Source organism: Bison bison, unplaced genomic scaffold (genome assembly GCF_000754665.1).
Source record: "Bison bison bison isolate TAMUID 2011002044 unplaced genomic scaffold, Bison_UMD1.0 scf7180017864263, whole genome shotgun sequence".
In the NCBI taxonomy this organism is placed as follows: Eukaryota; Metazoa; Chordata; class Mammalia; order Artiodactyla; family Bovidae; genus Bison; species Bison bison.
This window is the reverse complement of record NW_011494835.1, coordinates 8,336,779-8,364,330: the sequence shown is the minus strand read 5'-3', so window position 1 is coordinate 8,364,330 and position 27,552 is coordinate 8,336,779. Positions and strand designations below refer to the sequence as shown.

The window sequence follows — 27,552 nt, the reverse complement described above, 5'->3', positions numbered from 1 at the left end:
TTTCATAAAATGGTAAGGACTAATAGTTACACAGTGGTAATGAAAACAACAAACTGCCAATTTAATCATTGACTCTTCGGGAAGGGAACAAAAGGATATGTCTTCTTAAGAATCTGTAACAAAATTCATAATTGTCTTCACATCTGAGACTGTTGACACAAAAGAATTTGATATAGGAAGAGGTAGTTCCTGCAGATGTCCTGTCTTTAACTTCCGAATGATGTGTATCATTGATTGAGGGCCCACTGTGTGCTCAGCACTAGACTTCAGACAGTCTGTTGTCTGATCTTTCCTATAGACCCATGATGAGGTATTATATACATCACCATTTAAAAGATAGGGAAACAGTCCCTGTAAGTTTACTTGCCTTGCTCTGGCAGAATCCAAAGTTTGAATTTTAATTCTTAGTTTACAAAATTAAAAAAACTACATTCTGAGTAAAGTGCAGCTTTTTTCTGAGTTTATAGAATGTGAAAGTGTTTTCAGAAGCTAGATTTTAATATGGTTTTAAATTTTTGCCTTTTTTTAAAAAGTAGTTTCAAATTATTAGTACAGAGGAAGGAGATTTATAAACCCATGAGCTGTGTATTTTTAGATATTTGTTGATATGTTTTATAAAATTAACATCTAGCTTTTAAGCAAGAAAAAAAATTTTAAATATCAGTGAGATGTTTACTTTATACAGTTGTTCTTACTTCTCTGAATAAAGTGCTTGATCCATTGCTACTTCTATGCTCTTAAAGGTAAAATTATAAACCATGTAAGTTAGAATCTATTCTGGCTTTTTTACACAGAGAAGTTCTAGTTTCATAATTCTTCCTTTAGTGTCAGGTATTCTAACTAAAAATATCAGTGTTTGCATTAGTATTACACCTGATCAAGAAAGAATGATTTCTCTATCTGTACAAGATGGTAATGTGGGTAATGGAAATCTAAAAGTTTTATTTTATTATTTACTAACCTGCCATTAAAAGCAGAGATATTACTTTGCCAGCAAAGGTCCGTCTAATCAAGGCTATGGTTTTTCCCATGGTCATGTATGGATGTGAAAGTTGGACTGTGAAGAAAGCTGAGTGCTGAAGAATTGATGTTTTTGAACTGTCGTGTTAGAGAAGACTCTTGAGAGTCCCTTGGACTGCAAGGAGATCCAACCAGTCCATCCTAAAGGAGACCAGTCCTGCGTGTTCATTGGAAGGACTGATGCTGAAGCTGAAACTCCAATACTTTGGCCACCTAATGAGAAGAGTTGACTCATTGGAAAAGACCTTGATGCCCGGGAGGGATTGGGGGCAGGAGGAGAAGGGGACGGCAGAGGATGAGATGGCTGGATGGCATCACTGACTCGATGGACATGAATTTGGGTTAACTCCAGGAGTTGGTGATGGACAGGGAGGCCTGGTATGCTGCAATTCATGCGGTTGCAAAGAGTAGACACGATTGAGTGACTGAACTGAGCTGAACCTGTCATTGGAAGGGACATTTCTGAAAGGAAAGAAATGCTTTTACGTTTTTACATTGTGGGAATTTACAAATGATTAGAATCTGAAATTAGAATTTTCACTTTACATGACTTCAGAGTGTTTTTTTGAATTTGGAGTGGGCATTAAATCTAGTATATGTAAGGATCTTAAGAGACAAAAGTTGAAAATTTGAGTATTTGCTAGACTTTATTGAAAACATTTTGTTTAAGCAAGCATTTTGTGTACATCTGAGATCTGAATTAATATAGAAGCATTCAGTCACTCATTTATTACTAAATACTTCAGCTCTCAAATGTTTTTAGTAAATATATAAAGGCTACCAGTAAAGAAATCAGCCTGGTTTATTCTGGTCTCTCTTGATTAAGGGAATAGTTAGAAGATTGTTCGTAAATGCTTTTTAAGTTGTATTGGTACTCGGTTTCATGCTTATTTGAATATGGAAAACAGGCCACATTTTTGTCCCTAAACATTAAGACAGGAATTGTCCTTAGAGAATATGACATCTGATCCACCTTATAGGACAACCTACTAGCATAAATTAAAGGCCTCAAAATAAGCAAAATTAACAGTCATTCATAATAAAAATTCTGTTCTGTTGTAAGAGAATGGGGACCATGTTCTTGTTGGTTGGGGGAATCACAGAACAATATCAGCATGATCACCAACACAGCTTTTACATCTTTTTCCTAACAGATTAGACTGTTTTCCTCTGTCTTACTGCCTCATATACCTTTGTGTTTTAACTTGAGTTAATTGCCTGGTGGCAATCAGTTTACTTGTTTTTAAAGAAGGAAATATTTAGCATCTAGTTCCATATTTATAACTTCATAATATTCATCTCTGTATTGAATTCTTGGGTTATTTCTTAGCCCTTGTTCTTTATTTTATTCATTATGTTGATTTTTGGTTCCCTATTAGGCTATAATCCTAAGCATATCAAATAATGTACGGAAGCTGCTCAAGTAGATCATAAATCTTCTCTAACAGTAAGAATTTTCTGTTGTCATTTACTTTTAGTCTGCTTTATGCCTTTAATTTTGTTGAACAGACTCATTGTCATGTATCAAAATTATTTCCTAAGTTAAAGACTTTGAAATTTATTATCAGCTGTTTTTCAATAGCCTTATTAAATCTGCAGTTACTGATCATGAAAGATTGCTGCTGTTTTAGTAGAAATGAAAGTTTATTTTACTTAATTCTTTCATAGTAATATCTAGATATCACTTTTTTACTCTAAGGTATCAGATGTACCACAGAGTGGTATGTCTTTTTTGCAAGGTGAATTATGTTGGTCTCCTCCTTTACATACTTTTGTATTATGTGGCTCTTTTAATTATTGTGTCCATCATTTATAAGGGCTTATGGCTGGTGCTAATCATAAGTTACCAAGGGTTCAGTTTTTATTAAATAAAGAAAGAAAGTGAAGTTGCTCAGTCATATCTGACTCTTTGCGACTCCATGTACGGTAGCCTACCAGGGTCCTCTGTCCATGGGATTTTCCAGGCAAGAATACTAGAGTGGGTTGCCATTTCCTTCTCCAGGGGATTTTCTCAACCCAGGGGTTGAACCCTGGGTCTCCCGCATTGCGGGCAGACGCTTTACGATCTGAGCCACCAGGGAAGCCCTTATTAAAGGTAGTATTTGAAGAGTTCAGTTCAGTTCAGTCGTTCAGTCATGTCCGACTCTTTGCGACCCCATGAATCGCAGCACACCAGGCCTCCCTGTCCATCACCAACTCCCGGAGTTCACCCAGACTCACGTCCATCGAGTCAGTGAAGCCATCCAGCCATCTCATCCTCTGTCGTCCCCTTCTCCTCCTGCCCCCAATCCCTCCCAGCATCAACGTCTTTTCCAATGAGTCAACTCTTCGCATGAGGTGGCCAAAGTACTGGAGTTTCAGCTTTAGCATCAGTCTTTCCAAAGAAATCCCAGGGCTGATCTCCTTCAGAATGGACTGGTTGGATCTCCTTGCAGTCCAAGGGACTCTCAAGAGTCTTCTCCAGCACCACAATTCAAAAGCATCAATTCTTTAGCACTCAGCCTTCTTTATGATCCAATTCTCACACCCATACTTGACTACTAGAAAAACCATAGCTTTGACTAGATGGACCTTTGTTGGCAAAGTAATGTCTCTGCTTTTTAATACACTGTCTAGGTTTCTCTTAGCTTTTCTTCCAAGGAGCAAGCATCTTTGAATTTCATGGCTGCAGTCACCATCTGCAGTGATTTTGGAACCAAAGAAGATAGTCTGTTACTGTTTCCATTGTGTTCTCCATCTATTAGCCATGAATTGATGGGACTGGATGCCTTGATCTTAGTTTTTTGAATGTTGAGTTTTAAGCCAGCTTTTTCATTCTCCTCTTTCACCTTCATCAAGAGACTCTTTAGTTCCTCTTACCTTTCTGCCATAAGGGTAGTGTCATCTGTATATCTGAGGTTATTGATATTTCGCCTGGCAATCTTGATTCCAGCTTGTGTTTCATCCAGTCTGGCATTTCACATGATTTACTCTGCATATAAGTTAAATAAGCAGGATGACAATATGCAGCCTTGATATACTCCTTTCCCAGTTTTGAACCTGTCCATTGTTCCATGTCCAGTTCTAACTGTTGCTTCTGGACCTGCATACAGATTTCTCAGGATGCAGGCAAGGTGATCTGATATTCCCATAGTAGTGGTGGCCATCTAAATCTGAATTTTCCTACACAATCAACAAAAAAGATCGGATAAAATAAAATATTCATAACCTGTGTTGGAGAAAACTAAGAACTTCACGTTACTAGGAGAGAGAGAAATAAATACCTGTATCTGGCCTACTCAGCTTCAGATCCCATTTTAGAGTTCATGAAGACTGCAGAGACTACATGGAAAAGACAAGAGGGGTTGAATCAGCAGCCCTAGGGGTGGTAATTTACAATTAAAATTGTTTTTAGAAAAATCTTACCTTGGTGGGAAAATCCTAAGATTTGGGCTTAGATTCACTTAGAGCATTGGCTGTTCGGAAATCAAAAGGAGACTTTTGTCTCCTAGGGAACACAAGACCCTAGGCAGCAGATCAGGAGAGTGCTTCTTCTGAGGATGAAATCGTTCTCCCTCGTAGGCTTGGTGATGAAGGGAAAGGACACAAGATGGGGAAATTTAAGTGTCCTGTAGAAGTAAGAAAATGATGCTGTTAGAAGACACACTAATATCTCTCTTTGGCTTAATTTCAGAAGAAGGAGCTTTCGAACTAAAAAACCGGAGAATGGATCCTAAATCTTTTCCTTACTGTATACAACTTTTATTGCTAGTTAAAGAAAAACTACACATTGAAGAGCCTGGCACGCTACAGCCCCTGGGGTCACAGAGAGTCGGACTTGACTGAGCGACCAACACTTTTACTTTTCACACACTGCCTAGGAAATTGCAGGTTATGTATGTACGTAGGTACTACAAAGAAAATGCAGAATATGAGAATCAAAACATTTTAGCTATTAAATTTTTTTCTCCTAAACCAACCATGAAGCAGTTACCAGTAACAGAACACCATGACCCATATTAAATATCCTTAAGCCTTTATAGATATGAAAAGGCAGAAGAATATATGAATAAGAAATTCAGAAACTTGGAGCCAGAGTAGATAAATACTAGGAAGATATGAAGTAAAAGTTGACTAGAAGATGAAGAAAAAGAATCATTTTAAAAATTAAGAGTAAATTACAGGGTACCAAGGAGGAATAGAGATGACTGAAAATTTAATGAAGCACATTGAGGAAAATGGGTCAGATGAAGACAAAATAAAGGATCAGAGAGAAAAGGACTAATATAAAAGGTAGGCAAAAAGATCTAACATACCTGCAATTGGAATCCTTAAGGAGAAAAACAAAACATTGAAATAGAACTCATGTCTAATTGAGTATGAACTTTTCTGAAGTAGAGAACCAGAATCTATATGTTGAAAGTGCCCACCATGTGCTTGTGAAAATTGATCTTGAGGAAGTTTAGCAAAACTTTGATACTTCAAAGGTAAAAATAAATACAAAAAAGAAATCCTCCAGGCCTCCATGCTAAAAGATTAGGTTATTGTAAAAGAAAAGAAAATTAGATTGACCTCAGACTCTTCAACAACAATATGCAGAACAATTCAGTATTAAAGCAGTATTTTCAGAAAACTCAAGGAATAAGAATTTGACATTGAGCCAAAGTGCTCAGTAAGTATCAAGACAATAGAAAAATTCTCCTAACCATGGAAGAACACAGGGAATACTATACTCATTAGCCTTCCAGAGGAATCTTCTAAACTTGTGCTATTCAATATAGTATCCACCCTCTGTCATGGCTGTTGAGCATTTGAAATGAGGCTAGTCTGAGCTAGTGGTCCTGTAAGTATAAAATGCATACTGTTTTTTAAAGACTTAGCAGATCCCCAAAAGCCAAATGTCTCATTAAAAGTTTTAAAATTAGTGATTATATATTGAATCTCACTTCTTAAATTTTATAAAATATTTATAAATATTTTATTTTTGTTGGAGCTTTGTAAACCATCATTTCTTGAATTATGATTTAAGAGTTAAGATTTAAGAGTTGGGCCAGCCAGTATGGTATGATGGAAATGCAACTTAGAGACAAAATCATTATCATTGTCGTCAATAAAATGCAATTGGGTTATTCAGTGGAGGAGAAGACATTTTTAAAAGAGGCCGTTTAAAATAATGAACCTTAAGTTCATTATCCTAAGGATAGAGTCTAAGGAAGTGATAGCATATAGGTCTAAGGTATATGTTAGTCAGAAGCAGGAAGTAGAGATTATACTCAAATATATTCATATTCAGGAGCTCGTAGAAACAGGGTCACAGGAAGACTTGAATCTGATTGAAATAACGAGAAAGATCATCTTGAAATCTTCCCCAGGCCACGAGATTAGTAACAGAAGATAATAACATGATACTGGGTGCTGTTTGCATTCTGTTATGTTTTTAAGCATTGTACTTCATAAGGGGCAAAGAAAGCTCCATTATGTATAATCTCAAGAAGGACTTAAGCCTCTATTAGTATTTATAGTTTGTGATTAAAGCATTGACAGAGGATTTTGGGTTTTCTTACACTAGCTAATTAACAAATGATACCATTTTTGCTTCTTAGGTTTGCTAAATATGAAAAACTTCTTACATTCTTAACAGTAAAATACATAAGACAAACGTGATTTGAAATGATGCTGTGTGCCAAATATATACTGAAAAAGATTTACTGTCCTCAATAAAATACTAACATTTTGTATTCTAAAAGCATAGTTATACTTTTTATTCAAGTTTTCTCTTTTTTATGTCTCATTACAATTATATAATTTGGTTCACATGCTTTCTATATATATCTTATTCAAAGGACTATTCCTGATCTTGGATGGTCTGGGCCTGCGATGGCTTGGAGCAGGGCTTGGCTTCCCAGCCAGAGATTGAGACCGAGTTCTGGTGGTGAAAGCACCAGATCCTGGCCACTAGACTAGTAGTCAGTGACAAGGGCCCTGCCCCTTCAGCTTTGCAGAACAGAATTTCCACAAAGATGGAAAGTAGTGAAGCAAATAAAGTGTTTATTAAGAGGAAAAAGAGTACAGTTTGTATGGATAGACACATGGGCAGACTCAGAGGACAGTCCCTGAGTTGCGCCCTTGTGGAGGTTTAAGTCACTTACATGAGGCATTTCTTCGGGTTTTCCTTTGGCCAGTCACTTTGATGTGCCTGGTTCACAGTCCATATTTGGTATATCTCAGGATCCTTCCATGTGTGCATGCACGTCTCTTAGCCAAGATGGATCCTACTGCAAAGGCATATGGGTAGCCTGGCATTAGTTAACATCACTCCTCTTTGACCTTCAGGGAGCTTCTATGGGCATGTGTGATCAGGAAGGTCTCCGGACTTTGGGAATGAGGGATATGTGGTCTGGGCAGGGCCTAGCCTTCTCCCTTAATTGTTCTGCTAGTCTCCGTTTTCATCTTGGAGTTTTGGTCAATAGGGAATGAATTTCCAACTGCTTTACCCTGGGGGAGGGCCATCTGCCTCCTGCTTCATTCCTATGTATTTGACATTTTTTGGTGGTTTTTGCAAATTTCTCTCATTATAACTTCCAGGTGCTTTTGTTGGAGATCAGTTTGAAAGCTATTAATGTATTGATTTTTATATCTTTATTTGTATTCAACTACCTTTGGAACTCACATGTTAGTTACAATGATTTTTTAGCTAGATCTATTGGGTTTTGCAGTCAGAACATACAACAAAGTGTTATTTTTATTTCCGCTTTCCCTTGTCACTGTAGCTGACTTACTGGAATTGGATTGGCTTGAATTGCTGGCAAAGTAGTAAATAACAATGGTATGAGTAGTATCTTATTTTAGTTTCTGATATTAATGGCAGCCCTTATAATGCTTCACCATTCAATGTAATGACTTGGTATATAATTTCCTGTTAAGAAGATAGTCTTTATTAAAGAATGATTTTCTTTAAAAAGTCAAGAGTGGGTGCCTTTAAACCATAACTCCTTAGCCTAATCAATTAGTATTAAGAATAGTAAATATTTTTATTTTTATTATTTTAAAGTTTGTTTATAATGAAATTATTTGTTGAGAGCATTAATACTAGAGGAAGTTTTTCTTTTTTTAAACTTTTTATTTTATATTGTAGTATAGTCAACAATATTGTGGTTGTTTCCAGTGGACAGCAAAGAGACTCAGCCATGCATATACATGTATCCATTCTTTCCCAACCTCTCCTCTCACTCATGACATTGAACAGAGTTGGTCATTGTTGGTTATCTGTTTTAACGTAGCAGTGTGTACATGTTGATTTCAAACTCCCTAACTATCCCTCCCCTCCACCATAAATTTGTTCACTTAGTCTAGGAGTCTGTATCTGTTTTATATCATTTGTATTGAGATGACCGTATGGTTTTTATTCTTCAATTTGTTGATTTCGTGTATCACACTTAATTGTGGATATTGAAAAATGCTTGCATCCGTGCTGGGATGTTTTTCTTCCTCTGTAATTTTTTGGAACAATTTCAAAAGAATAGATGTTAGCTCTTCTGTAGATTTTTGGTAGAATTCATCTCTGAAGCTATCAGGTCCTGGACTTTTGTTTGTTGGGAGGTTTTTAATCATGGTTTCAATTTCAGTGCTTCTAATTGGTCTGTTCACAATTTCTTTTTCTTGCTGTTTCATTCTTGGGAGACTGTACTTTTCTAAGAATTTGTCTCTTTCTTCCAGGTTGTGCATTTTATTAACATACACTTGCTTGTTGTAGTGTCTCATGATCTTTTGTATTTTTGTGGTGTCAGTTTTAACTTCTCCTTCATTTCTAATTTTATTGATTTGCGTCATCTCCATTTTTTTCTTGACATGCATGGCTAAAGGCTTATCAATTTTGTTTGTCTTTTTAAAGAACCAGCTTTTAGTTTCATTAATCTTTGCTATTGTTTTCTTTTTCCTTACTTCATTTATTTCTGCCCTGATCTGTATGTTTTTTTTTCCTCTACTAACCTTAGGTTGTGTTTGTTCTTCTTTCTCTAGTTGGCTTAAGTGTAAGTTAGGTTGTTGGAGATTTTTTTTCTTGTTTTCTGAGGTATGATTGTGTTGCTATAAAGTTCCTTCTTGGAACTGTTTTTGCTGCATCCCATACGTTTTTGGATCGTTGTGCTTTCATTTTCTTTTGTCTCCAGGTATTTTTGATTTCTTCAGTGATCTATTGGTTGTTTAGTAGCAAATTGTTTAGCCTCCACGTGTTTGTGATTTTTTTTTATAGTTTTTTTTCCTTATAGTGTATTTATAATCTCATAGTGCTGTGATCAGAAAAGATGCTTCATATGATTTCTTTTTTTTTTTTTTTTTTGGTAAAAGTCTGTGTTGAATTTGTTACAGTGTTGCTTTTGTTTTACTTTTGGTTCTCGGCCCTGAGGCATGTGGGATCTTAGCTCCCTCACCAGGGATCAAATCTTCACTCTCTCCATGGAAGGCAAAGTCGTAACACTGGACTGCCAGGGAAGTCCCAATATGATTTCCATTTTCTTAAATTTATCAAGGCTTGCCTTGTGAACCAGCATGTGGTCAATCCTGGACAACATTCCGTCTGTAGAGGAAGTTTTTCTTAATGAAAAGTACAGTGTAGTTTTACAATCTCCAAGTCCTTGTCATTTAGTAGACTAATGAGATTCAGTATAATTTATATCTTTCTTTGTATATTCAGGGACAGACATTTACTTAATGAGAATTAGTACCTAAAGAATAAATAAAATTAATATTAATTGTTATATATTTTAGACTCCATGGTTATTAAATAGTCCAATAAACAATATAGGAAATTTCTCAATTTAGTAATTTATAGCCCTCTAAATTTCAAAATTACAGTCAGTAGAGCATTAATTTTGCAACCAGATAATTGTTTGGTTGCAATTATAAGGTCATAGTATATCAGTCTTTGAACTATGTCTTTAGCTGAATGAGATATTCATTTTTTTTTTAGTTTGTATATATTACTCAATTCTGAAAATGTGAACGTGATTGCTTATTAGTCTTCTACCTTTATTTTAATAGTTTTATATAGATATGTAGTTCTGCATGTAGTTTTATATAACAACTTCCATAGATTTCCTCTTAGATGTTTACAATGTGTGAATTTTGGTATTTCAAGATTTAATGAATTATGGATATAAATTATTTTATAAATTTAAAAATATTTTAATCCTTGACATTAAAGATAATTTTTAAAGTTTCTAACATTTAGGTTAGAGGGGAAAAAAGAAAACTAGCCAGGAAAGTAGGTAACTGTAGTAAATTCTTCTCCTTTTGGAGGTTTGATTTTATGTGAATCTAAATCCATATGAATCTACAGTTTATCTATTATGTTAAAACTGGAAGAGATGCCATACCATGGGAATGTATTTATACCAAGTAAATAAACAAAAGCAAAGTTATTTCACTTTTCATTGTTACTCATTTACTTCATTTTCCATTTTTTGAGTTAAGAATGTATGTGAATATTAATGACCATCTGCAAAGATTGTTGAAATAGGGAAAATTTTTAACATTAAAGACAAAATAGAGAGTAAATGATTAACCCATTGTTTGAAATATTCAAAGTAAGGGAGGAATAGCCAGAAGGGGGGAAAAGATCCCAAATTAAGAAACACTTTTTAGAAGCACATTGAAAAAGAGTTGAAGAGATGTATGCTAAATCAGAGCTAAATCTCTTTAACTGGAAGTAAGCTACTATATTGGGCTTCCCAGGTGGTGCTAGTGGTAAAGAACCCGCCTGCCATTGCAGGAGACATAAACGATGTGGGTTCAACCCCTGGGTCAGAAAGATCCCCTGGAGAACAGCATGGCAACCCACTCCAGTATTCTTGCCTGGAGAATCACATGGACAGAGGAGCCTGGTGGATGACAGTCCATGGGGTTGCAGAGTCAAGACGTGACCGAAGCCACTGAGCACGCGTGCACAAACTACTGTATTATCTTCTATTTGCTGTACAATAAGATCTCGATGAGGAATACTGGGGCCAGTAATATTATATGCCGTATTCTTAACTGTGTGTGGCTTGTGGTCATTTTACTGTCTTATAACAAATCACAACATAAATTGTAGCAATAATTTTTGGCTCTGTTTCCTAAGGCTTAAAAATAAAAACAAAAAATAAGCAAATGGGACCTAGTTTACTTTTAAAAGTTTTACACAGTAAAGGAAGCCATCAGCAAAATGAAAAGATGACCTACCAAATAGGAGAAGATGTTTGTAAATGATATGAATGATAGGGGTTAATATCCAAAATATATAAACAACCCATTTAACTCAATATGTTTTTCTTTAAAAAAGAACAATTTAAAAATCGAGTCAGTGAAGCCATTCAACCATTTCATTCTCTGTTGTCCCCTTCTCCTCCTACATTCAGTCTTTCCTAGTATCAGAGTCTTTTTTAATGAGTCAGTTCTTCGCACCAGGTGGCCAAAGTAGTGGAGCTTCAGCTTCAGCATCAGTCCTTTCAATGAATAATCAGGACTGATTTCCTTTAGGTTTGATCTGAACCATTCCTTTGACTGATTTGATCTCCTTGCAGTCGAAGAGACTCTCAAGAGTCTTCTCCAACACCACAGTACAAAAGCATCAATTCTTCGGCGCTCAGCTTTGTTTATGGTCTAACTCTCACACCCATACGTGACTGCTGGATAAACCATTGCTTTGACTAGACAGACCTTTGTTGGCAAAGTAGTGTCTCTGTTTTTTAATATGTTGTCTAGATTTGTCATAGTTTTTCTTTCAAGGAGCAAGCATCTTTTAATGGACATAAGTTTGAGCAAGCTCCGGAAGTTGGTGATGGACAGGGAAGCCTACCTTACGGCAGTCCATGGGGTTGCAAAGAGTTGGACATGATTGAGTAACTGCACTGAACTGAATTTCAAACTGAGCAGAAGACCAGAACAGACATTTTTGCAAAGAGGATATACATCTAGCTAAAAGGCACCTGAAAAAGTGCTTAGCATCACTAATCGAGAAATGCAAATCAAAACCATGAGATATCAACTCATACCTGTCAAAATGACTGTCTTCAAAAAGTATACAAATAACCAGTCCTGGCTGGGATGTGGAGAAAAGGGAATCCTAGTACATTGTCGGTGGGGATTGTAAATTTGTGTAGCTACTAATGAAAAAGATATGGGGGTTCCTCAATAAACTCAAAATAGAATCACCATTGTTGTTACTCAGTCATTAAGTTGTGTTTAAATCTTTGTGACCCCATGGACTGTAGCCCACCAGGCGTCTCTGTCCATGGGATTTCCTGGGCAAGAATACTGGAGTGGATTGCCCTTTCCTTCTCTAGAGGGTCTTCCCAACCCAGGGGTCAAACCCACATCTCCTGCTTGGCAGTCAGATTCTTTACCACTGAGCCACCTGGGAAGTCCAAAACTGGAGAATGCAGGCCTTGATCCTGCTACCTTTCACATGCAAAGTGATTGCTGTGCCATTTGAGCTAGTTCCCCCTTCCCCAGCCATGTTATCCAGCAATTCCATTGCTGGGTGTATATCTGAAGAAAACACTGCATCAAAAGATACATGCACTCCGATTTTCATGGCAGCATTATCTACAGTAGCCAAGATATGAAGCAATTTGAATGCCCATTGTTAGATGAATGGATAAAGAAGTGGCATGTGTATGTGTACACACACACACACACACACGTGCACAATAGAAGATTCTCAGCTATAATAAGAATGAAATCCTGCCTTTGCAACAACATTGATGAACCTAAAGAGTGTTATGCTTAGTGAAGTAAGTCACACATAGAAAGACAAACACCCTGTTGTCACTTGTATGTGGAATCTAAAAAATAAAGCAAATAAACATAACAAAACAGAAACAGACTCACAGATACAGAGAACAGACTAGTAGGTTACCTGTGGGAGAGTAGGGGGAAGAGGGCACAATAGGAGTGTGGGATTAAAAGACACAGATTTCTATTTATGTGATATATTGTACAGCACGGGGAAGTATAGCCATTGTTTTATAATAACTTTAAATAGAGTATAATCTATAAACATTGATTTATATGCTATATGTTATCATCTATAACACATAGAATGTTGTTATAACTATATATAACATCTAACTATAGGAATGTTATAATCTGTAAACACTTAACGTGTTGTACACCTGAAACTAATAGAATGTTGTGAATCAACTGAATTTCAAAAATAAGGAAAAAATAGGCAAATAGAGAAAAATAAACACAACCTATTTACTCAAAAATCATCATTAATAACTGAGAAAATGTGAATATTTCGTGTTTTTAGTAAGATATATTTTAGGTATAATATTCTAGGTAGTATTCATATAATGGACTGTGTAGTGTAGAGAATATTCTCTAATTTTTTTTTTTTTTTTTTTACTAGGGACTAGTAGTATTCAGTGCCTTTTGTTGTCAGATACATTCACTTGGATATTTGGGCTGTTTTATCACCAGTTAAAAAGCAAATAATGCATTGGGTAATTTCTTGGGATTTCAGAAAGCTAACACACATTTAGGTTTTTTTTCTTTGACTCTAGTTATACAAGGCTGTTGGAGCAGTAGTAGAGAATACTATGTGAAATTTCGTGACCCTGCAGATGAGTTATTCTGTTGGCCGAATTCCTCTTACACCAGGGCATGTGTGGGAAAGAGGTCCAGATGGTCAGCCCCTTGTTCTGGTCAAACCCTAAACAGATAAAATGAGGTCTACCTATATTACTGGGAGGCAATCTGCTTGGCTTACTGTGTACAGATTTTAATGTTAAGCCTATCCAAAAACACCCTTATGAAAACATCCAGAGTAATGTTTAACTGAATACACAGATACCATGGCTCAATCAAATTGACATACAAAAGTAACCATCATGAGTGGACTCTATTCTACTGATGTATCAATGTGAATTGTGTGGCATAATAGTTGTGTATAACTGCTAGTGAGATGCCCTTAACCTTAGAGTTTTCCACAAAGGAATCTGTAGTTGATTTTTACTAAGGTTGATTTCGTGACCTGCTTTTTATTTTTATTTTTTTTTGTGACCTGCTTTTTAGTATTCTTTGTGATAAACCCCAAAATTAAACTCCAGAAGGCCAAGTAGTGGGTTTTTTTTTTTTTAAGAGACATCTGGATTTAAATTCTAGGTTTCAGCACACAGTGTTCTCTGGGGTGAGTTCATTTAGATGCTAGTAATTTTCTCTTCCCGTATTTCAGTGTTAGACATCTTTTCTCCTCCTTGTACTAAAGAAGCAAACAGAATGTTTTGATTTTGCTCGTAATAACTTAGTTATGGATTGATCACCTTTTCTTTCTGATGTGTGCATGTGGGAGGGATGAGATAAAGGCAAGGTAATTTTCTAAAATGATTTCTGAAGGTTTAAAGAACATTTTTGCATGTGTTTGCTTTTGAAAAAATGTAATCCAAGACCTGATTAGCTTAATGCAAAGTGAAAAGTTCAGTCTCTGCAGGAGCTTGTGATTGGTGATTCTACTAAAAAAAATTTCTGTTCTTCATGAGAGAATTCTTAAAATACAAGACAGTCTCTTTATAAGCTCAATCCTCTTTTCTGTTAAAAGTAATTAGAACTTCTACAACATTAATAAATACTCATCTTAAACATTAAGTTATCAACTAGGACATTAATAAAACTCACCTACTCCATCTTTAGTGTTCTGTGACAGCTTATACTTCCCTTTTTTGTTGCTTAGCTGCTAAATAGTGTCCTACTCTTTTGCAACCCCATGGACTGTAGCCCACCATGCTCCTTTGTCCATGGGGATTCTCCACGCAGGAATACTGGAGTGGATTGTCATTTTCTTCTCCAGGGGATCTTCGCCCAGAGATCAAACCCACGTCTCTAGCGTTTTTTACTACTGAACACCAGGGAAACCCAGATACATCCCTTTAGTCAAACTTTAAGGAGTTTATAACTGAATAAAAAAGGCATATAAAAACACATTAAATAAGTTTGACTAATTAATATACATTGAAATACATCCCTTTAGTTGAACTTATTTCAATGTATATTAATTGTGTCTGTCTTTTTTATTCAGTGTATATTCCTTAAAGACTGGACAGCTCTATTCAACTGGCATTAATTGGGTCCCACCATGCATTAGTTGGGCTCCAAAATCACTACAGATGGTGACTGTAGCCATGAAATTAAAAGACGCTTACTCCTTGGTAGGAAAGTTATGACCAACCTAGATAGCATATTGAAAAGCAGAGACATTATTTTGCCAACAAAGGTTCGTCTAGTCAAGGCTATGGTTTTTCCTGTGGTCATGTATGGATGTGAGAGTTGGACTGTGAAGAAGGCTGAGTGCCGAAGAATTGATGCTTTTGAACTATGGTGTTGGAGAAGACTCTTGAGAGTCCCTTGGACTGCAAGGAGATCCAACCAGTCCATTCTGAAGGAGATCAGCCCTGGGATTTCTTTGGAAGGAATGATGCTGAAGCTGAAACTCCAGTACTTTGGCCACCTCATGCAAGGAGGTGACTCATTAGAAAAGACTCTGATGCTGAGAGGGATTGGGGGAAAGAGGAGAAGGGGATGACAGAGGATGAGATGGCTGGATGCCATCACTGACTCAATGGACGTGAGTCTCAGTGAACTCCGGGAGTTGGTGATGGACAGGGAGGTCTGGCGTGCTGCGATTCATGGGGTCGCAAAGAGTCGGACACAACTGAGCGACTGATTTGATCTGATCTGATGCATTAGCTGGTACCTTGCCCTGGAGAGATTGGATGGGCAAGTAATAGATAAGTTTTAATACAGTGTAACACATTATATAGAGTTGATTACAAAGTGTTCAGAGAATTGGACTCAATTCATAGTTATAAGAGTCTTTCAAAGTGTCACAGAGATAAACATTTCACCTAGGTTCTGATGGATAAATAGGTGTTGCGTTGGTATATTCTCTTATTTTTCTCCTTTTACCTGCCTTTTCCCAAACCTTTGATAGTATCACCTATCTACCTTTCCCATTTCTTAATTTTGGTGGCCTCTAGCAGCAGGCAAAAAAAAAAAAAAAAATTCACCCAGTGGTACAAAATGATGCTATTAAAATTTAGGGTCATTAGCCTTTGCTGGTCAGAGAAGGCAATGGCACCCAACTCCAGCACTCTTGCCTGGAAAATCCCATGGATGGAGGAGCCTGGTAGGCTGCAGTCCATGGGGTCGATGAGGGTCGGACATGACTGAGCGACTTCACTTTCACTTTTCACTTTCATGCATTGGAGAAGGAAACGGCAACCCACTCCAGTGTTCTTGCCTGGAAAATCCCAGGGACAGGGGAGCCTGGTGGGCTGCCTTCTATGGGGTCGCACAGAGTCATGACTGAAGCGACTTAGCAGCAGCAGCAGCCTTAGCTGGTAGTGGTTTTTCATATTCCTTCTTTGTAGAATATATTTTTCTCTTTTTTCTGCTGAGAACATGCTTTATTGGTTTCCAAACACAGCTTAAATGTTAACCTTATTTATGGAAATTTCCATGGTCTTCATGGAGCTGTGATTGCTACCCATTATACATTATATGTAACTTCCATGGTGGTATCAATCACATTAAATTGTGATAATTTATTTACATCTCTCTTTCTCTCACTAGACAGCTCACTGAGGGTATGATTTGTTTCCTCTAGCTTATACTCCCAATATAGTAGGGACTCAGTAAAAATACATCGTCTGTGGGTAATCTCATCTACTCCACGTCTTCAGCTACCAATAGGCTCTGACACCTTGGAAACAATGACAGCATTGTGTGTGAATATTGGGAAAGAGGGGTGAATTTGATTAAGCAGGAACAGGGAGTGCTGGATTTTGAAAATACAGTGTATTTACCTAGGTAACGTGAGGGCACAAGGACTATGGGAAGAACATCCCAAGCAATGGAAGCCACATAGACAATTTCACAGGGAAGAAACCTAGTTCAAACAGAAACTGAAAAAAGTTTGGTGTAACTAGCAAAAAGGATCCGTTCAGGGAAGGGGCTGGAGATGATAATTGGAAAGGGAATAGGGGTCAAATTATGAAAGGACTTTGGTGCTCTGTGTCTTAGTCCACTTGGGTCACTGTAACAAAATAGCCTAGAGTGGGTGGTGTTTCTCACAGTTGAGGTGACGGGTAAGTCCAAGACCAAGACGCCAGAAGATTTTGGTGAGGGCCTGCCTTCTGTTTCATAGATGGCTGTCTTCACTAGAACCTCACGTGGTGGAAAAAGCAAGGCATCTCTCTGGGGTCTCTTTTTGTAAGGTCACGGATCCCATCAATGAAGACTCTGCCCTGTGATGTACACATGCCAACCTCTTTAGCTTTGTTTACTTTGTATTGTTCCCTAAGCTATTTCACAAGAGGATGGAGATGGATCTTCTACTGAAAAGATTCCTTCACTGTGTTTCGCTATAGAGTATCCTTATTCTCTTAGTATGAAGTAGAGAAATCCACATTTACTTTATTTTTAGGGACCATATTTTCAGTAATCACTCTGAAATTGTAGTTGAACAGTTCTAGTTATATACTCTGCTTTTACCACATTCATTAGTATTGCCCCTCTTGGTATATACTTTGTCAGTAAATATCTTCCATTTTTTAACTATATAGCTTGATTTTTAGCAACTACTTTTGACCTAGTTAGTGATAACTTTGAAGAAAATAGTTAAAACTAGCAGATCTCCCTACTTATTCTAGTGATGATTTCCAAACACATAACTTCTCCAACTCCCACAGCTTACATTATCTCTGGAATTGAAATGACTGCAAGACTGTCAAAAATCATTTATTGTAATTTTATAAAATGACTCTCTCAACTTAATCTTTTAGTAAAACCTCTGTTGGTGAGTCATTGTACGAATAGGTCTTTGTTCTACCCTCTTTCTTTTCATGACTGTATCTATCCTTTTCTCTCCTACATTTCATATTCCTTTTATTTGCTTAAAATCCATGTTGGGGAGGAAAAAGTTCTCATCAGTGAAAGAGCATTTTGTAACTCCTCCCCACCATGTACTTCCATTTTCTTTTAGAAACACTAATTTCTCATTTGTCAGGCCCTTTAATCTTCTTATACCCAGCATACTCTTCTTATGTGTTTAAATCTATTTTAAATGTTTCAATTTCTCTGTACTCAGTTCCCTTTCTCTCCTTCAATCACTGAGTCAGTTTATCTGTCTCAAAATACTGTGCATCCCTTTCTCACTCAATTGTTTTACTTTAATTCCTATTTCTGCAAAATATGTTAAATAAAAATATTTATCACATGATAACTTGGCGAATCTGGTCAAGGTGTTGTTAGTACTATATATCTTCTAAATTAACATTTGTGGTGGGAAGAGCCCAGGATTAGGTATCAGAAAAACTGGCTTGTTGTTACTTTTCCAGTATAATCATATGACCTTATTTGTAGTATGAAGGAAACAGTCTATCATGCCTATGTCACATAGTTATTTTAAGAAATGAGTTTTTATGATAATATCTTTAAAAGATCAAATAGCCTTCAGTCAGGTACCTTTAAATGAGGACACTATACCTCTGTGTAGGAATTAGTTAAAAGTCGTGGGGTGAGTGGCATTTCAGAGAGGGAAGTAGTAAGATATGAAATGAAATGGTTAATTTGGATCTCTATAATTTAGTGTGGCAAGAATATAGTATATCAGTGGAGGAGTATCAGGAGATACGGTTGGAAAATATCATGGATGTGCTTTAAAAGTTGGAGACGATCATTTAAAGATTTAAAGTAGGGGAGTGACATAAAATTTGTATTTCCAGAAGCTTATTCTGCAGTCAGTGTAGATGACAGATGGAGGGAGGCTAGAGTTAGGGAGACTCTTGAGGAGGCTGTTGCATTTAATAAAGGTCAGAATTGAGAACTGGAAGTAACATGAATTTAACAAGTAAAGAATAGATGCAAAAGATGCAAATCAGATGGGATCTATGGAACTTACACTCTGATTAACGTGGGTGGTAGAAAGGCATTTATTAAAAGAGAAAAATTTATAATCCTTCTTGGGCTTCTGGCTTAGCTGGGTTCCCTACCATGAACTGCTATGGAGAATAAAATGAAACGAAAGAGGAGGATTGATTTGAGGAATGTTTGAACTTGAGGTATTTATTCCATATCCAAGTGCACATGCTTTGTTTTAGTTGGATGAAGGGAGAGAGAATTTGGGACTTGTCTTTGTAGTAGTAAATGAAGCCTTGGATTTGAATCAGATTTCTCAGGCACGGGGCCAGGTCTCTTGTTATACCTTATTCTAAAAGTCTGTCCCTTGAGAAATAAATAGTTCCCCAGAGACAAGGATACACATGGCCCCAGAGTCATGTTCCTGGTCCTTGCTGTCAATCCCAAATCTGAGTCTTCTCTTCACAATCAGTCACAAGAATCCTTGAACATGTAAATGAAACTAAGAGTTTCCTATCGTTCTTATAACTAGAAGTAAACAATACTATAAATCTAATCCACGTACATTTTTAATCTAGTAGAGTCATAGTAATAACAGTCTTTATTTTTGTTTTTCTGTCTTGGAGTTTACTGTAAATTGGTTATCAAATGCTTTTCATTAATTTATCCTCATGAAAGCAGATGCTAACGTAACATCATAAATTGAGCTTATGATAGTAGCATACCTGAAAACCCCTTCTTGATATATAATTATAATGCCAATTATTTTAATGTATTTACTTGGCAGCTTTGTTGGGAACTTGAGCCTTTCTCCAGCCATATCTTCAATTATGAGTCCTTCCCATTCCACCTGTTCCCTGCCTTCTGCTGGCTTTCGCCTTGAGACATTATGAGTTGTGCTTTAACTTCTCCTCTCCCTATAGCATTGTAGCCCAGCTTCTTGATTTACTTTTCTTTCAAGCTTATCTGACCCTATTCCTGGTTGGTTTTTTTTTTTTCCTTTCTGACTCTGGCAATTTCACAACGAAGCTGCGTTTTTGCCATCGGGAGGTCAGGCGGAGTCTGAACATACGACTGCAAAGACCAGAATGAGTGCCTGCACAACTGCAAGGGCACTATAATGGCTGTGGCTCCCACAGACATTATTTTTGAGAAGCAGTTGCCCTTCGTATCTGGGTCCTTCAAAATTCAAGGACTGCCAGCTGCCTGTAATTTGTAGACATACTCAAACATTTTTATGGCTGCACCTAAATGTGAAGGGGGGAAGTTGGATCGATTCCTGCAAACATTTAAAAGGAGTGCATTTACAGTGTCAGTAGTGGTCTGGGTAAAGATAATGAAAAGTATACCTTTTTTTTTTAGAACTGATCACGGCATTTTTTTTTTTTGCAAGCAGTCAATCAGCCATTCATTTAGACCTGCATACACCACACTCACTGACTCCCTTAAAATCATTTCAGGGGTGTTCACAGATATCAGAGAAAATGTTTAGTTCACAGATACACACTGAAATATGGAGTAGAATGCCAGTGTAGAAAGGATACATGGAGTGAGACTGAAACTTTGTAATTATTTATTGGATAGTGGCAGTTTAACAATAAGCGGTATTTGACTCTCTGTTTTCATGCCAGATGAAAGAAGATAATTCCCAGCTGTTTCATTTAAATTCTAGACCTACATAAAAATCCACATGATAACAAATAAATAGAACTCTTTTTTAGTTTTTCTAAATGGTAAATCAGATTTATATGAAAACCAGATTATATTTTCTCTGACAATAGTATTAAAAAAGATACTATCCCCAAATCTTGATTCATTGTATTACAACTATCCTTCCAATACTTTGGATTGTAATTCATGGAAATCCATCAGAGTGCAAGAGTTTTGTATTGTTTTCTTTTATTCCCCTTGCCCCTGACATCAGCTCTGATGTTAAGCCATTCTTTTAATTATAGTTAAAATGAGACATGCATGGGTGATTTGCAGTTAACTCCTCGCCTCCACACACACAAATGCCTCAGCCTCACATCTAATCATGATTCATGCCTTATGCCAGATTCTTGCTGTCATCCCAGCACCAGCAGATGGTGGGACATGACCCCTGAGGCAGTCTGCCCCAGTGTTCTAAGGTTGTACATCTTTTGGTAGCAATGGTCAGAAAAGGAAGAATTTTAACGTGGCAAATTGAGTTTTTCTTTTGACGTCTTGCTTTAAAAAAATAAATTAATGGAAATTTGGTGTCAGATGTTCAGGTGGTACCATAAAAACTTATTTTTTAATCCCAGAAACAAAAGTGAAAAGGCACATTGTATTTTATAAATGGGCTTGCTGAAAGAAAGGACAGCTGCTGTGTTTATATTTTATCATGCAAACTCTACGTTTGTAATAATCTGAATTGCGAGAAATGAGTAACAGCATACAAAAAGACAAATTTCATTGATTTATGCTTAAGTACGTTTTCTGTTGTAAAGAATGGCACCAGTGGATGCCAGATGACACACGTTGAATTGTTAGTGTAGTTGAGTTTGAATTTGCTCCTTATGCTCTATGATGAGTATGATTGGTGACTTTAGGCAAGTTTGCTTCATCTTTCTGGACCTCTGTTTCTTCACCTAATAAAAAACGTTGTTTTAAAGTGTCTCCAAAATAATCCTTTTTATTACAGAACGTAAAATGTAAGAAACCAAAATGCTATTAGCTGCTTTAAAGTGTACTAGGCCTATGGTAGAAAAAGGAAATGCATGGATGGAGTTTAAACATTAACTAATCCTCATTACTTGATCTTTTGTACTGGATAGATAAACATACACATAACTACAGTATTTGCAAAGGAATGTTTTTAAGATAATAAATCCATGGAATTTTTACAATTTTCAATTTTTACAAATTTTTCCGTGTAATTTTCTGTTGATGCAGCCATTAATTCTAGCTTCTCCTGATGACGTTAAGATTATTAAAGCTCTCTAACCCAGAGTCCTGGGTAGTCGTGGGTTGCACAGAACATTGCTGTTGAGCTTGTTGACCAGAACCTATGACCAGGGCTACATTTTGCATTCAGTAAGCATGCACATACAGTTACACGTGCATGTGTAACTCAGTGTTTTACCTTACTATGCAGGAACAAAAATTTTTTCTATTCTTTTGTTGTAGATATTGTAAATTCTATTTCTCTTTTTAAGGAATTGCTGGTCCTTATTCACCAAATTGATTTCAGGGTTCTTAATGGATTGGGACACACAGTTTGAAAAACACTGAGCTGAACAATCAGCAATTACTATAAAGAAATAATTATTTTTTAGACTTTCTCAAATTATTAAAAATGATTTCCTACTCTATTGATCACAGCAGCTGTCATTTACTTAACAAGAAATCTTCAGAGTCCTTTTATTTATATGTGTATTCAAAGGCTATAAAAGATATTGAGGAGATACACATAGAAACAACATTCAAATAGAATGTTCTGGGGAGTCTGTGAGTTTCAAATAGCTTTGGACGGCCTGTCTTTTACCGTTCAGAGTTGTGTTCCTGTTTTGCTGGAAGATTGGCGTAGGGTGTCTTGCATGGGAGTTTGCTGTTTTTGGGTGGAGCTTGGTCTCAGGGTAGGTATGGGAGGCTTTTGGGTGGGCTTTCGTCTATTAATGTTCCCCAGTGTCAGGAGTTCTGTGATGGTCCAAAGTTCTGGAGTTGAGCCTCCTGCCTCTTGTTTTGGTCCCCCTCTTATGGTAACATCAAGAGTCTTCCCTCCAAACAACACAGAAGGCAAAACCCCTAGGTTAATGGTGAAATGACTTTCCAGAGCCAGGAACACCCAAAGAGATTCATAGTTATATAAAGAAGAGAGGAGGGAAATAGAAGTGACTGGGGGCAGAAAAGGGAGAGTCAGAAGGGAAAAGAGCCATCAAGCCAGTGATCAGATCCTTCATTTTGAAGAGGCTGGTTTGCCTTTCTGGTATCTGGGTCCTCCGCCAGCATTCAGAAGTTGTTTTGTGAAAGTTGCTCCACACACGGGTGATCTTTTGATGTATTTGCGGGGGAGAAAGTGGTTTCCCTGTCTTATTCTTCTGTCATCTTGGGATTGCCCCCTAAACAGAATGTTTTAATGAGCCTTATAACTTCCTATTTTTAAACACTTGAGATTCCTCTTCACTGTTCAAATAGTAATTTTAGATTTTGTTTCCTTGAGCTTTTATTTCCATCATCGCTCCAGGTGTTACTATTCCAGGTGTACATCATTCCAGTTACTGTTTAATAGGTCATACTTTTTTACATGAAGTGGCTTTGTTTCATGCAAAGGCTCTTCGTTTGTAGTTTAACAAAGATGGAAAGCAAAGAAAAGAAGTAGGCCTCTTGAATTTCTATATAACCATATAGAATTCGGAATGAAAGTGAAAGTCACTCAGTCGTGTCCGACTCTTTGCAACTCCATGGACTGTATAGTCCCTGGAATTCTCCAGGCCGGAATACTAGAGTGGGTAGCCTTTCCCTTCTCCAGGGGATCTTCCTAACCCAGGGATTGAACCCAGCTCCTGCATTGCAGGTGGATTCTTTACCAGCTGAGCCATCAGGGAAGCCCAGAATTCTGAATACCATGGCCTTATTGCTGCCTAAACTACTTCCGTTTTTCATTAGTGGTATTTTGAATAAGTTATGTGAGAAACACAGTAATCATATGGAACTGAATAGTCTCTTCTGTCACTCCATGTAAAATGATATGAGGTGAGTTTTTCGCACATGTAATTAATTGCCACTTTTAATTGCTGTAGCATTATTGGACGTCATAGAATTTATATGTATATAATAATACACTATTAGGAAACTCAAGGGAAGTAGAAAATAAAGCATTCCTACTCTGAATAGACAGGATTGGAAATAACATTGAAAAGTAAGTCTGGGATGCAAATGGTATATTCAGAAAGGATTCCTTTGTAATCTGACTGTAGGTTTACAAAAGATTGTATTGAAAAGTGTTTTGCATAGGGAAAAACCTGAAGATAAAAGCAGCTTTTGGAACTGAATTTAATTTTATATAAATACACACATTTTAATATAAATAATTTCTACTATAGATGGTGAAAATTCTTTAAGAATTTACTGTAGACGTATTTGTCAGTGTTAGTGTTGAAGAGGTTCACTGAAGCTCTTTGTATGTATCTCTTTCAGATATGGAAACAAGTGAAAAAATCCAAGGAAGTGGAATACTTCAAGTGTTTGCAAGTCTGTTGATTCCACAGTCCTCCTGCACAGCCAAAGTAGCTAACGTCATAGCAGAAATAGCCAAAAATGGTGAGGTTTTCCTCAAGAACTTTTCTGCTGGGAACATCTTCAGTTTTACACCCTATCTGTCAGTATGTTTTATTAATTTATGTTTCCATTTTATAGATTAGACCTTTTTTTAAAAAAATTTCTCTATTTTTCTTTCCATTAACTTTTTTTCATGTAATTGTTTAAAATGACTGTAGTCATTCTGTTCATATATTTCCCATTTGCTGTTCCATTCTGTCAGAGTAGAGTTAAAGAATAGCACTACTCATCCCTGCTGTACCTGAATCGTTTATTACTTTGGTTATGGGATTCTTGAATTGTCACTGAGTCATGCGTCTTCATTGTCACAGGAGACCTTACCTTTTTCAGTGTATATGTTGTTTTACGTTATATCCAGATAAACTCACTTTTTCTTGTCTGACCTACCGACATGGCACTGGACTGCAGTAGTGCAGTCAGAATACATACTGTGTTTTCTGAGTTCACCTTCATGAGAAGCATTTATTTCTTAAGTGTCCATGTAAATATACTCTGGAGAAACAACCTCAAAGCGTGGATTATATAATAGCCGTCCCGTTATATATGGTTTATATCCAAGGGGGAAGGGATGCTTTGGACGATATTTCAGGGATATTTTGTAGCAGAAATATTTGTATCTGATTTTAATTCAGTCAATTTAAGAAAAACACTAACTTAAAAAAAATTTGTTTTTTCACTTTTAAACTTTAGAATTACTTTACTGGTTTCTGCTATACATCAGCATGAATCAGCCACAGGTATACATACATCCCTTCCCTCTGAATCCTTCCTTCCATTTCTCACACTCCTAGGTGGTCAGAAAGCACTGGGTTGAGCTCCCTGTCTGCAGGCTTAGTCACTCAGTCATGTCCAGCATCTTGTGGGCTGCCGTTGCCCCACAGCACATTCCCACTTGCTGTCTGTCTTGCGTATGGGAATGTGTGTGCTTCCTGCTACTCTCTCAGTCCACCCCACCCTCTCCTGCTCCCACTGTGTCCATCGGCGTCTCCACTGCTGCCCTAGGTTCATCAGTACCATCCTTCTAGATTCCATACACATGCATTAATAGATAATATTTGTCTTTCTGTTTCTGACTGACTTCACTGTACAATAGGCTCCAGGTTCATCTACCTTGTTAGGACTGACTCAAATGCATTCTTTTTTTATAGCTAAGTAATATTCCATTGTATGTATGTACCACAATTTCTGTATCCATTTATCTGTCAGTGGACATCTAGGTTGCTTCCATGTCCTAGTTATTGTAAAAAGTGCTGCAGCAAATATTGAGGTACCTGTATCTCTTTCAGTTATGGTTTTCTCAGGGTATATTCCCAGGAGTGGGATTGTTGAGTCATATGGTAATTTTATTCCTAGTTTTTTAAGGAATCTCCACACTGTTCTCCATAGTGGCTGTGTCAGTTTACATCCCCACCAGTGCAAGAGGGTTTCCTTTTCTCCACATCCTCTTCAGCATTTATTGTTTGTAGATTTTTTAAATGATGGCTGTTCTAACCAGTGTGAGGTGATACATCATTGTAGTTTTGATTGGCATTTCTCTAATAGCGAGGGATGTTGAGTATCTTTTCATGTTTGTCCTTCTGTATGTCTTCTTTGGAGAAATGTCTGTCTAGGTCTTCAACCCATTTTTGATTGGGTCGTTTGCCTTTCTGGATTTGAGGTGCATGAGCCGCTTGTATATTTTGGAGATTAATCTTTTGTCAGTTGTTTCCTTTGCAGTTATTTTCTCCCATTCTGAGGGTTGTCTTTTAATCTTGTTTACTGTTTCCTTTGCTGTGCAAAATGTTTTAAGTTTAATTAAGTCCCATTTGTTTACTTTTGTTTTTATTTCCATTACTCTATGAGGTGAGATATTGCTTATGTTTTCCTCTAAGAGTTTTATAGTTTCTGGCCTTAAATTTAAATCTTTAATCTATTTTGAGTTTATTTTTGTGTATGGTTTTATAAAGTGTTCTAGTTTTATTCTTTTACAGGTAGCTGTCCAGTTTTCCCAGTACCCCTTATTGAAGAGGTTGTCTTTTCTCTATTGTATATTCTTGCCTCCTTTGTGAAAAAATAAGGTGCCCATAGGTGTATGGGTTTATCTCTGGGCTTTCTGTCTTGTTCCATTGGTCTATATTTCTGTTTTTGTGCCACTCCTGTTCTGTTTTAATGACTGTAGTTTTGCAGTATAGTCTGAAGCTAGGAAGGTTGATTCCTCCAGTTCCATTCGTTTTTCTCAAGACTGCTTTGGCTATTCAGGGCCTTTTGTGTTTCCATGCAAATTGTGAAATTTTTTGTTCTAGTTCTGTGAAAAATACCAGTGGTAGTTTGATAGGGATTGCACTGAATCTGTAGATTCCTTTGGGTTGTATAGTCATTTTGACAATATTGATTCTTCCAAAAACACGGTGTATTTTCCATCTGTTTGTGTCATCTTTGATTTCTTTCATCAGTGTCTTACACTTTTCTGCATACAGGTCTTTTGTCTTTAGGTAGGTTTTTCCCTAGGTATCTTATTCTTTTTGTTGCAGTGGTGAATAGGATGAGTTTCTTAACTTCTCTTTCTGATTTTTCATTGTTAGAAACACTGACTTCTTAAAGCAGTTTTTAAACATAAAGGAAGGCCATGCTAAATGCAATAGCATTAGTATGCCTCTATTTCTCAAAGTTTGATATTATTTTTAGTCTTTTTTATTTTAGTAAGTTGCATATATTATACTTTAAAAAGAAGAAACTTTAAAATTCTGGTCTCAGTTTTACACAATTTTATATATTGTGTAATCACTATGCAGGTGGCATTGTAAAGTACCAGTATATGTTATTTTTGGTCCAGTAAAACAGCTTGTTCATGTGTGTGTTACCAAAAAGAATTGCCATGAAATTTTTAAATTTGTTTTGTTGTTGTTTAGTCGCTGTGTCGTACTCTTTGCAACCCCACGGACTTCAGCATGCTAGGCTTCCCTGTCCTTCACTGTCTCCCAGAGTTTGCTCAAACCCATGTCCATTGAATTGGTGATGCCATCCAGCCATCTCATCCTCTGTCGCCCCCATCTCCTCCTGCCCTCAATCTTTCCCAGCATCTGGGTCTTTTCCAGTGAGTCAGCTCTTCACATCTGGTGGCCAGAGTATTAGAACTTCAGCTTTAGCATCAGTCCTTCCAGTGAATATTCAGGACTGATTTCCTTTAGGGGATTAACTGGTTTGTTCTCCTTACTGTCCAAGAGACTCTGAAGAGTCTTCTCCAGCACCACAGTTTGAAAGCATTAAAACTTCAACCCTCAGCCTTCTTTATGGTTCAGCTCTCATGTCTGTCCATGTTTGTTTGCAGGTTTCTTTTGTTTAGAGGTGCTCAAAATATATTTTAAATTTCAGTGAGGT

At 36.9% G+C, this 27,552-nt stretch overlaps 1 protein-coding gene across 2 annotated transcripts in view; it reads left to right on the top strand.

The window, feature by feature from the left end:
* Positions 1–27,552, top strand: part of RAP1GDS1 (RAP1, GTP-GDP dissociation stimulator 1) — a 149,925-nt gene that overhangs the window by 50,031 nt on the left and 72,342 nt on the right. For both annotated transcript variants that reach the window (XM_010848323.1, XM_010848322.1), the window contains exon 3: positions 24,055–24,177. In XM_010848323.1, coding sequence (XP_010846625.1) covers positions 24,055–24,177 — 123 coding nt within the window. The remainder of the gene's footprint in view (positions 1–24,054; positions 24,178–27,552) is intronic.